Below are 12,160 nucleotides of genomic sequence, written 5' to 3' on the forward strand. Positions count from 1 at the left end.
TCAGAGTGGAGGGTTTTTGGAGAAGTGATCAATATACAAAGTGCATGGATTTTCCAGCCTCGCAAGCCAGCTGATTACTTGGGCCGTAGTGCACAGTCCTGCTTCAGCTGAGCGGCCACAGCATCTTCTGATACACCTGATGGTAATTAATAGCTCGCTGAGCGTGCTGGGGTTAGGCTGGATGCGGGAGAGTGGTTTTAAGAAATTCTGACTTTGGTAACCTCCAGAGAAAGGCAAAGGAAATATTTTGCTCTGGAGTGAGCTGTTTTCATCTGTGTGTTTGTCAGCCCTGCGTTCATGGGTTTCTCCTCACAGTACTCTGTGTGGGGGAGATGGCACTCAGGACTGCTGTCATTGATTTAGGGCACCTGTCCCTGCCCTGCGTCTGTGTGTTGCGCTCTGTAGAACACTCAACCTAGGACTTCATCCCGGGAACCCAGTTCAGCAGATCCAGTAGTACTATTGTGACTTGTACGACTCTTTGTATATTTGCTAGAGAAATTATTTTAAAAGTTTACTTAATTCAGTCTGGTTCCACTTGAAGGGATTATAGTTTTGACATTTCTACTTTTCTGTTTCATGGATTTGTATTTCTAACAGCTCGATGCATTAATATTCAACTCTAATTTTCCATATAGTGTACCCAACATGTATTATTTCATGGTGTATCTATATTTTTAAAAGCGTGCATATCTATGTATATTTATGGGTGTGTGCTCGTGAAATAGTAGCTGGGAGACAATAGTTCTAATTTTTTAAATGTAAAGGTTATTTCCTTTTTGACTAATTTTTCACGGGCCCATCTATTCTCGGACTTGGGGTCCAGAGTGTAGCATGATTTTCAGTCTGTATTTCTATTCTTCCCAGGCCCATCTCGCTGCCAAGTCCAGCCAAAATTTAAATTATGTTGCATTATTTCTTTAGTAACATTTGTTACCTCTCTGTATTCACTGAAGAACAAATTGACTAAACTATGAATTAAATAAATAGTGATAAATTAGCTTTTTGGTTAGAAGTAAAGCGTTAAGTTCCTCAGGTAAGCCACCTTAAAACCCAAACCAGAGCAAATTACTGTACACTGAAGGCTGGTATCACAGAGGTTATGAAATGCACAACATAGGCAGGCGGACTGTATACATCACCACACACTTGCTAGATGTCTCTTTGCAAGTCTTTTCAGAGGCTGAAGAAAAAAGACATCTTTTGGAGGAGAGAAGCAAAATCACGTGTTCAGTCCAGCAAGATGAGCACTCTGTACTGGTCATGAAATGACGCTGTTGTTAAAAGCTTGCTTTACCATTCTTTATAGCAGTGGGGATAGTAAAGAGAGATTGTGTTTTAGTGGATTTTTAAAAATTCAGATCATGCCCCATCCAAGTTGAGAAATAAATTCATTTAAATAAATCATTCATCATTCTGTGTTTTGAAAAGCTCAGACAGAAGGCAGAAAGGTAGAGGCTGACAGCTGCCCTCCCCACCCCCACCAGCTTTTTTTCTTTTTTTGTTTATTAGGAAGTAGTTTTCTGAATCAAACTTGGAGGAACCCAGTTTGTGGAGCAAACACAATCTCAAACTTGCTTTCTCCTGAAACGCTGGCCTGGTTAGCTGCGGAAGGAGCATTACTTACTAAAAATCAGCAATATTAGGAAATAATAAAGTTAAAATGTAGATGTATTAGCACATTAAAGTGCTTTTGTTGTATCTTTAAGCCTAGAGGCAGATCATTAAATATGCATTTCGCTAGAAAGCAACTGTCGAGAAAGATAAGGTGGTTGAAAATATTCTATCCTGGAAAAGCCCTCTGTCAAAGGGGTTTGGCGTTGCAGCCCTCAGGACAGGGGAAAGGGGGGACACTCCCACTGTTAGGGTTTGCAAGTGGCCGTCCGGTGACCTGCAGTTGTTACAGTACTTTTGAGCTAGGAGGAGGGAAAAGGTAAAAATGCAAGTATGGCTGTTGTTGCTTCAGCCTGGCCTTAATTACCAGACACAAGAAGCAGTTCAGAAATCTGGTCTCTGTTGTTGTAGAGGTCACCAAATCATTAACATCGTCAATCTGGCAGTAGCTAATTTAAATAGCACCTGATGTTGCAACGCCTCCCTTCGTTTCCCCAGCCAATCAGATCCTGGCTTCGGCTGACAGATGGTCCCATAAATGGATGTAAAAAGGGGAAGCTTCGAGCCAATTTCAGCAAGGCTCTGTTCAGTTGTTCTTATCTACATCCTAGAATCGGGGGTTTCAGCTCACTGCTCCTTTTCTTTCTTTTTTTTTTTCTTTCTCTCCCCCATCCCCTCCCCCCAAATAATTGATTTACTTTACAATCATCCACATTGTGTTTTGTGGATCTTTAAATATATATAACAATAGTAGTCATTTAAAAAATATATCCTGAAACCTTTGCAAATTTTAAAAGAAGAGTCGAAGCTCTGCGAGACCCAATATTTGCCAATAAGAATGGTTATGGTAGGTATGACTAGATTTATAATCTGTTGTTTGTGTTGCTGGAGGGAAGAAAAGCATCTACACCTTGACCAGTCTTATGCTTGCACAAGAGTTTAGTTCTCTGCTGCTGTTTGGTTCCTACATTTACTATCTCTTTTGTGTAGAGAGTGCCGGTAGGTCCTTTTATTGAAAAGCAGTGGGGAAATAGATTGTCATTTTTAACAGGTCATTGTCAGTTTTCCCTTCAACATAAAGGAGGGGGCTGGTATAGAGGGGAGGTGGACTGAAATAATTGCTGGTTTGCTGAAAGAGGTTATATTACATGAGACCATATTGGCAGAAAAGGCTTTTTTTTTTTTTGTAAGGGAGAGGGGGGTTTGTCTATATGCCTGGGTTTTGTGGGGCTGGAGGTGGATGCAGCGGGGCTAGGAATCTCCATTTCCATGCTGGAAATGTAAAGCTCGAGAGGCAGCTCCTGGATCCTGAACGTTGAGATGGGCAGTGGTGTTTCGGGGGACTGCGCAGTCAAAACGGCAAAGAGAGTGATTTATTTGGGCTTCAGTAAATGCTGCATCTTGTATTTCAAAGAGTTTCCTGTCATGACCTCATAAAAAAGAGGAGGCGGCTTGTATGTGTAGCGGTGCCTGGCGTGTTGAGTTGTTGCTTCCTTCCCTGGGCAGCAGCTCTGTAAGAAGGAATGTCAGCTTTTACATAACGTTCCTTTCCGCTTTTGACACACTGTGTGAGGGTCCATCTTCTTCTGATCACAGATGGAGTGGAATGGCTTGAAGATGGTAAGTGAAAATTCAGAGGAAGGCAGCTTGGAGATTCCAGCCGTGTGTGTGTGTGTGTGTGTGTGTGTGTGTGTGTGTGTGTAAGGATGATGGACTGTGCATCGTAAATCACCGTGCAGATTGTGTGTGTATGTGTGTGTTTATTAGTATTTCTCTTTTCTGAAAGCCAGAATCCATCTCCAAGTGTAATGGCACTGCATGCACACAAGGCACACACACTGCCTCTTCCATCGAACACACATTTAGCCAAGCAAGGTTGGTGTCTTTTTTGACAATCACAATGTCACCGTCGCTGTTGGCTGGCGTGTCCACCGCCTCTGTGAGCTTTCAGCAGAATTACATGACTGTTAAAGTTAAAGGCACATTTCTTTTTTAGTCTCCTACTAGGAGTGATGGGGAAGGCTGGATACGAGGGGTGGGGAGGTGGGGTTCAGTACCAGCAGATGCATTTGTGAAACAGGACTTTGGGATGTGGAAGGGGAAGTGGAAAACCTTTCTGCCAAAGTAGTAAATCTATTTTTAGCATCATCTTTTTCGGGGAAAAAAAAGAAGCAGGGAAACTCCTTGAGTGCCGCTCCTGTCGCCTGATGTTGACCCCGAAGACATGGCACAAAATGGCACAATCAGATGCCACGGGTGCCCACTTTGACTTTGAATTTCACCAGCAATAGCTTTCACAGGGGCTTCAAAGCCCGGTGTGTGGGGAGGCTGTAAATTCATATCCATCTCACTTATTTTTTGCTAGCAAAGCCTGGGGAGGACTTTTCGCTCTGCATAGATGTTATAACAAAGCTGTGGTCTTTTTCCCATTCTTAGAGGATTGCCTTTGTCTGGCTGCTTGTTTTGATGGGTGTAAAACAAATAAGATTAGACCGAGCAGCCCAACTGAAAGCGATAGCTGGGAGGAAAACCCAATGAAAGGTTGCCGGGGAAACGAACAGAGGAAAAGCCGAGTCGGGAGCAGGTGGCTATCATGAGAACACACTGCAAACAGTGTAAAAAGGGGGGAGGACAGGACCTCGATTATCTTTGCTGTTCTTTGTGGCCGGCCCAACTTTAATTATTCTTTATAAATAGGTGTTAATTACATTTCTAACTCTGGTTTACAGTGATTTTTAGAAATCTATTTTTAAGCATCTGTTCTGTCTCTCCTGGGTTTTTGTGTTTTGTTTTGTTTTGTTTTTTTTGTTGTTGTTGTTGTTTTTCTTTTTGGTTTAAAAAACAGAGAGAGGGAGGGAGAGAGAGAGAAGAAGACGAGGGGGAAGGGAGGGTAGGGAATCTTGCTTTTTTCCCCCCCTTTCTCTCTCTCTCTCTCTCTTTCTGTCTCTCTCTCTTTCCCCCTTTTCCCTGCTGTGAAATTGTACGTGCGAAAAATCGCAAGGAATCCTGTGAGGCCATTTGAAAAAAATGTAAATTATATTGAATGAAGTTGACGGAAGCATAATAGTGAACTCCCACAGCTGATAGGTTCTGCAAATGATTTCTTAGAAATTTCCAGCAAATATCCATAGGAAAAATATAGGTAGAATAGATTTACCCTAAAGCAATGATTTTGTGCTAGGTGATATTGGTGTTTTTACTAAATCAGATGTTGATACTACAATTCCAGGGAGTTCATTGCATCCCTCGTTTTATATCCTAAGTAGAAATTACTTTTAAAAATAATAAATGAAAAACTGTATTTTGGCCTTTGCTTCGTTTACCACTCTATACCTCTAACCACAAGGTCCATCAGGCTGCACCCTTGCAGCAACTGCAAGGCATTTGGTCCTGGGTCTGATCTTGGCATAAACTGAGTGAAAAGCTGATTTTTTTTTTTTTTTAGTGTCTCTGAACGTCTAGGACCCGTGCGTGCGCTGGGTGACAGGCGTCTCTCCCTTTTTCTCTGAGTGTGCTTTCCTAGTAGGTTCTTTTTCTCGTGATGGTGGGTACCAGAGAACTGAAAGGTATAGTGCTTAGGCGAATAGGAGGTAGCATAAAACCATGATCTGTTATGGTTCCTTCCAAATTAGATACATGATCACATAGCTAATGTTGAGCCCAAAAATGAGATATTAAAATTATACTGAAATATGTTAAAAGGTTAGGAAATATAATTGGCTTTACTGAAGGTACTCTTAATTTTTACTCTCTCCATTGCAAATCTCTGCACTCACCGCCCCCCCTTCTTTTTTCCTTGCAAAGGGCTTCTTTTTGTTTTGTCTTCTTATTGGGGGATTTTTAAAAAATTTTGTTCTGACTCTTGAGGAAATATATATAAACTTATTTTTTGTCATATGTCGAACACTCGAACCTTTGCATAGCCATATACCTCTTAAAGATTAGACTAGTTTTTTATTATCTCTAATAGAGTTTCTTTTTCTGAGAAATTTCTAGCATTTTTTAGTTAGGGGGAAAATCGTTTCCATAAGAACTGTCACCTTGTCATGGGTTGTAAAAAAGACACGTGGTTCTACTGCTGACCTTTCTTGCTTCTTTGTCTTAAAAATATTAATGCCTACTACCTGCATGTGGAGGTGTGCCTTTATGGAAACACAGGGCTGAGTGTGCATTTATTAAGAAATGAAAATCTGATCAGAAATATTTCTGCAAAAAACACCTGACTACATCGCAGTTTTCATGATCAGAATGTCCGTATATATCATTGTAACATCATGGCTACATCGTTTAATATTTAAATTTTTAAAAGGATAAAATGAAAATAGCTAGGGAAATGGCTGAGAAACTGCTTTGAGAATCACAGACTTATAATTTTAATATCTCGGTTAGAAGGGGAAAAAAACCTAACAAGCAACTTAGCCACTCATTTCTGTAGTCCCATTCATTTCTAACTGCCATTCATTCAAGTCATCGTCCTGGCCAGATACAGATGAGCTTGCTTCTGTTTGATAGTTTTCCAAAGCCTTAAAAGTTTTTCCTCTCCCTATAGCCCTTTATTGGTCCTTTGAATATTCAAGGATTTTGTGATGAGAGGAGGGCCAGAGTGTTGTGAGCTAATAACAATGGAATTTTTCTCTTAAGGAAAGAGAAAGAAAATGAGCTACGCATCTGCGTTTGAGTTTGTAACTCAGTCTTGAAAAAGGGTTTGAGACCTGGTTGACTTCACGTATTTTAAACTTAGCATTTCTGTTGGGGGTAATCTGCTTGACATTTCGAATCTAGAGATCATGCCTGAATAGTGCTTTGTGTGTATGTTCAGTGTCTCTAAAAGAATTTGTGGGTGAATCAAGGTGTTTTTCTCAAGTAAGAATTACCACTAACAATGAAAAGGTTTCCTCAGGGCAAGTCCTTTCTTTGGTTTGATTTCTTCCCTTTGCACTTATTTCTTTATTGTGGGTGGATTCTTTTCCTACATGTAGACCAAATACTGTTCCTTCCATGAGAATATATGCTGCTTCACTTAGTCCTTGGCATCTTAATGCCTTATTTTAATTAAAAAAAGAAAAAGAAACAAATTGTGTGTACCGCAAAGAAGGAATGGCGGTGTTGATAGAGGTCATTGTGTGTGGACGGAGGTACTTTGGCCTTGACAAATTTCTTCATCAGTTCCAATGATCTGTGGCCACCAGGCACTTAATTTATATGCCTGGACACTTAATATGTACATTTGTTGTTGAGCTGGCCAGCGGATGCTAGACACATGAGTGTGCGCTGGCAAATGCTGCAATGCAGTATTTTTTCCCAATGTCATTAGGAATTTTGGGGGTCTAAAGGGGCACAAACATTCTCAAGCTTTTATCTTACTATCTTCCAGTAGATGGACCATGTTGCAAATAATTGGCCAAATCTCCTTTTAAAAGTGAAGTCAACCTTTTATTGCCCGCTATCTGTTCTTCCATCCATTAGATAGATATGTGGCAAATATGTATATGTGAAAGAGGGAGATTCTGTGTGTGTGTGTGTGTGTGTGTGTGTGTGTGTATCTGTGTAGGCATGTGTGTTTCTGGAATCCTGCACCTGTCTTAGGTTTTCCTTATTTGGTATTACCAAATGTGTATACATACTTGCAAGTGTATGTGCATCTAAAAATGGAAAGAAAACCAAACTGGGCTGGCTTCCCATAAGAAGTGGCTTCTCCTCCTCACAAACTCCAAGAGTTTTCTTATTAGAAAAATGCAAAACTTAATCAAAAAGATATATCCAGACCCTGCAGACTTCCATTAGTAAACAAACACCTTCCTTTAGTTGCCACTTGAGAAACTACAAATGTGCAGATCCATAACAATATTTGTGATCTCGAAGCTGCTCTCTCAATCAAGGGGATGGGTTCAAATTAAAATGTACGTGTATGTGGAAGGAGAGTTGCTTTTTCTTTGGGAGCATTTGAACCTAATCTTTAACCATTGGTAAAAACAAGTAGGAGGTAGGGTGCCTGTGTTCGCAGTTCCTGCATTGTTTTGGGAGTTTGTGTGTGTATGTGTGTGCTTCAGAAACATCCTCGTATTTTTAAGCACATCCTCGTATTTTTAAGATCTCAGTGTATTTTAAGGGTAGAGGGCTATTATAGGTGAGTGGCTTTTTAAGGGTGAAAAGAAAGGTGATCTGTGGATGGGTGGGAGTTGTCACAAGCAGTAATTGTCATAAATTACTCATCTAGAAATGGAAAGAGAAAAAGGCTGGAGGACAAGAGTGGAGAGGGGCACCAACATGTGTATCTGCGCCTGCCGATAGAAGAGATAATGAGTGAGAAATTTGAACTGGTGCAGTGCGGGAGCCCAATCATTTCTCAGAACCTTGACTTTGCAGGTTCATTACTTCCTTGCTTGCTTGTTCACACCTTTAATTATATCCAGTTTGGGATGCTAGCTAGGGGCACCAAAGATGAGCCATTTTGTTTGTTGTTTACTTCATTAAGTATTCAGGCAGAGTGCTCACAATAGCTTTGGAGCATCAGTGTTAGGAATCAAGCACTTTGGAAATGGAATTGTTACAAAAGAATAAAAAAATAAGAAAGCAATCAGCCAGCTAGCTTGCTTTGGATGTTCACTCTGCTTAATGGTAATATTTATGCTGTTCCTTGTACATTCATTAAGAAATAAATTATGCAGTGTCAGTGCTCCTAATATGCTGGTTGCTCCCCCTGCCCCCCCTCGCTCTCGCTCTTCTCTCTCTCTCCCCACGCTCCACCCCCAAGATTTTGCCTTTTACTTGGCCATTTTAGGACGGACCATTTTTGCTATGGGGAAGATCATCCTTCAGTTCCTCGTTCTATTTAATACCAGAGATGTTTTCCCCTCAATATGGATCTTTCTCCATCAGGATCACGAAATGCTGAACACCATAAAGGAATCTTTAAATAATTTTTGTTGAGGAAGCAGTGAAAATGTTGAAGAAATAAGGTCAATGTAATTGTTGTGCTTGCGCTTTGTTTTTTGTTGTTTTTGGAAAGCCTTATTTTTAACCACAAAAGTAAAGTGCAAAACTAGCATATGTGATTTTTTAAAAATGGAAAAAGATACAAGTCATAGGTCTCTCTTAAAAATAACTCACCTGGGACTCTTGGTTTGAAAGATAACATTTAAACTCGAGTTTAATTTTTTTAATTATTCATGTTAAAGCTATAAAAATATAATTCATAAATATATTTTTTCTATAAGAAGTTTAGTTCTATTTTCAGGATATGAGGAAGTAGAGAAACAATTCTAGCAAGATGCTGAATTCTGAAAAACACACCACAACGTGGAGGTTGCCTCCTCTCTGCACTTTGTGGCGTTGAATCCACTCCTGCTCCTTCTATGACTCAGTTACCTTCTGTCGTCTACTGTCTTGTGGCGACTAGCCCTTGAAGTTGTTTTCCCAGGTGTGTTCATTGAGGAGGCTAGGCTATTATCTGTTGAGGACTTACTATGTACTTTCTCTGGAAGGTGGAATTCAAGGTCACCGTTTCTTTTTCTTCTGGCACTGATCAGAAGACAGAATAAGAGTGTAAGTAAGTCCCTATGGTTGGGGCTAAGGTTCAGGTGAGGGCTTGTAAGGTTGGTTGTTATGTAACCCAGTTTGTGTCAAGCTATGGGAAGAGATCTGTTGGAACATTCAAATACACAAATGTTTTTCTTTTTGTATTTGTAAGAGCCTCGGCATGACTCCAAAAGATAGAAGTCAAAGATCTTCTGGATATTTTTGTCTGTAAGTTTCCATGTATGGAGATGTTTGCTTCCAGGAAAGGTAAAGTTTAGACAGGAGGAGGAACTTGTCTTTCTGTCTGCTACCCATGGAGCTTGGCTAGAGCCAATCAATTTTATAGAAATGCGAAGGCTGTTCTAACAGAGATGCCTCTTTGAGTACCTCTCCCTCATGTCACCCTCCAGGGAGGACCTCAGAAGACAGTGACCCTCTTGGCAGGCCCTTGTGCAAACGGTAAGTTTGCACATGGAGCAGATGTCATAGAGTAATGTCATGATACACACCCACATCCTGCCTACAGCGGGGTGGGGATGGTATAGATGGACAGCCACGACGCCCAGTGTGCTTGGGATGTGCCAATAATGGCTTCTCAAGTAGCCTGTGTTTTCCTAAGCTGGCAGTCCAAACCTTTAGAGTTTTCCTTTTTAATTTGTACTTGAAAATTAACAGGCTGAGTTGAACTTTTCTCTTTTCAAGTGCCCCCTTTGAAGATGCAGCAGTAGTAAATACAGCTTTAATGATAAACTTTAGCTCTAAGTGCTATTTAAAAGTCTGTCATGGAAAGCCTGAGAACTTGCAATCTTTACTAATGAAACTTTTATTAGGAGAGTGCTCACTTAAAATGGAGTAAACGACTAAGTCCCTGGAATGTGTGATTTTGACCAGATTTGACTCATCCTCTCTTATGTTACTTTTTGTAATACAGCCAACCACACATCTAAAATTCTGGATATTGTACTTGTATTCAATATTAATTATCTCTGTTGATGCACTGGGTACAGACAGTACAATTCCCACAAGTCCAGATTCTTACTGTAACACCAAAACAAAAGTGATATTTATGAATAATATTGGGAAAGTTGTCCTCATAGTAACCATTCCCCAAAGGAAACTTTACATAAATGTGCATTTATTATTCAGGATATTAAAAGGGAATCCTTAGCTTTTACTTTTTAATTTGGGCTAAAATATGTAAATTGGTTTTATTTTGGAGTTGCTCTGTTTTAGGTGGCTTTGGGGGAGGATAACTTTCTAGCTTGATTATATTTTAATCACCTCTGTAGTAGAAAAGGTTCCAATCCTGAAATCAACCTGGTTATTGTGATTAGGACCCAGAGGGCCAGTGTGCAGATGGAGCTAAAAGCATTTACATCGACTTGTACGTATGTAGAAAAATTAGATTTGTTTCTGCTAGATACCACTATCCCCATGTCCTTAGTGGCAGGGCCAGCTCAGAGGCTACGGAACCACAAGTCTTTCTCTGGATTCACAGGATCTTCATGGTGTGCCTGGTACAGGCAACAAACTGGAAAGGTTGCATCTTGTTTTAAGAAACCAGGAAGTGCCAAGGACTTTGAAGTCAGGTGGACTTGGGCTAGAATCCTGACTTTCCCTATTAGCAATTGAGTGATCTTGGATGAGGTCCTTCAAGCTTCAATGTCCTCATCTTTAAGAGGAGATGAGAAGGCCTGACTCACAGGGTTTTGTGAAGATCAGACGAGACACAGTATGGGAAGGCACCAGTCATACAGCTGACTACTAAAGATGCCTAGAGAATGTTAGGTCTCTTTCAGTCTCCCTGTGCCAGATGTCCAGGGGGGGAAGTGACATTGAATGCTCTCCCCAGAACTCAAGGAGGGTGGGGGTGACATACAGTAATTTTTAAACACAAACAAGCCCTCAGTTCTTCCCTGGAATTGTGTGGCTTTATTAGGTTTTCTGCATTCTCATAGGCTTTTGCAAGGTGCATTCATAGTCCCCTTTGGAATTAGAATTAACTTGGGATTTAGTTGTTAAAAAGAGAAAAAAGGTGAATATAAAATTAATTTTAATCAGTGCTGTTTTTTCCTTTTTTAATTTCATGAAAGAGTCTGTTAGGAAATTCAGAAGTCAAGCAGGAAAAAAAATGGGTTAAGCTAATGAATACAGTCTCATCTTTGCTGTCTAAAATATATTATTATAACCTGTGAGCTATTTGACTTTGGCCCAGAAACCAGCTTACTTTGGAGCTATTTTTTTTCCTCTTTACCACACCAGCTTTTTTCTTCTATCCCTCTTATTTCCCCAGCAGACTGAATTTTGAAGTTCTATTTTTCAAGGAGTGGTGAAGAGGTTGAGGCAAAAAGTGGCTTAATGAGATTTTTCTAACTTGCCATCAGTTTTCTTTCTCCTGCGTGGTGAGGCAGGATGATGGATGGCTTTGGCAGCGCAAATAGCTCTAGAAGCGATTGCATTGACTAGAGAGGTGTGGGAGATGTGAGCAGAATGCTGGCCCTCAATTTATGACCCTCCCATTTGCAGAAAGGAAAGGACAGGACGAGAGTCACCATAAGGGCCTTGATGTCACTGTTGATCACATGCACTTGGGAAGGGGTAATGGGGGTTGTCAGGACCGGTGTTAGGCCGAGCCTAATTTTGTGCCTTTTCCCCAAGGCTCAGAAAGGGGGAATAAACAGGCACGTTCAATAAAATTCACAGGTTGTTCTAAATTGAGACCTGTTGCTGTTACCAATGAGGGTGAAGAAACAATGTAAGTAGTACCTGAAGGGGTTCACGACTGAAACTGAAAAAAATATGTAATGTCCTTGGAACAGTATTTTAATGTCATGGATTTGGGATTTCACTTTATGTGATCATGAGAAGATTGTGAAAGGGAGTCATTTTTTTCCTTCAACCGAATCCTTAAAATCAGGGGAAGGATTATAAATTGATTTGATCCCCCAAGCACCGTTTTGCAGGACTTACCCTTCTGTAAAAAAAAAAAAAAAAAAAAAGACTCCTTACTATGAAACAGACAATAGAA

The 12,160-nt window shown here is 40.4% G+C and overlaps 1 protein-coding gene across 3 annotated transcripts in view; it reads left to right on the forward strand.

Annotated features, from left to right (window-relative positions):
• The first annotated feature begins 2,188 nt into the window (after window positions 1-2,188).
• The window catches only part of ELAVL4 (ELAV like RNA binding protein 4), an 86,776-nt gene continuing 76,804 nt past the window's right edge, over window positions 2,189-12,160 (forward strand). Inside the window, exon 1 of one of the 3 annotated variants that reach the window (XM_041737798.1) lies at window positions 2,189-2,461. In XM_041737798.1, coding sequence (XP_041593732.1) covers window positions 2,453-2,461 — 9 coding nt within the window. In that variant the 5' untranslated portion in view covers window positions 2,189-2,452. Of the gene's footprint in view, window positions 2,462-2,901; window positions 3,235-12,160 lie in introns of those variants that run through there. The other 2 variants (XM_041737797.1, XM_041737800.1) reach the window with 2 other exon arrangements.

The sequence above is a fragment of the Vulpes lagopus genome, chromosome 23 (genome assembly GCF_018345385.1).
Source record: "Vulpes lagopus strain Blue_001 chromosome 23, ASM1834538v1, whole genome shotgun sequence".
NCBI classification, from domain to species: domain Eukaryota; kingdom Metazoa; phylum Chordata; class Mammalia; order Carnivora; family Canidae; genus Vulpes; species Vulpes lagopus.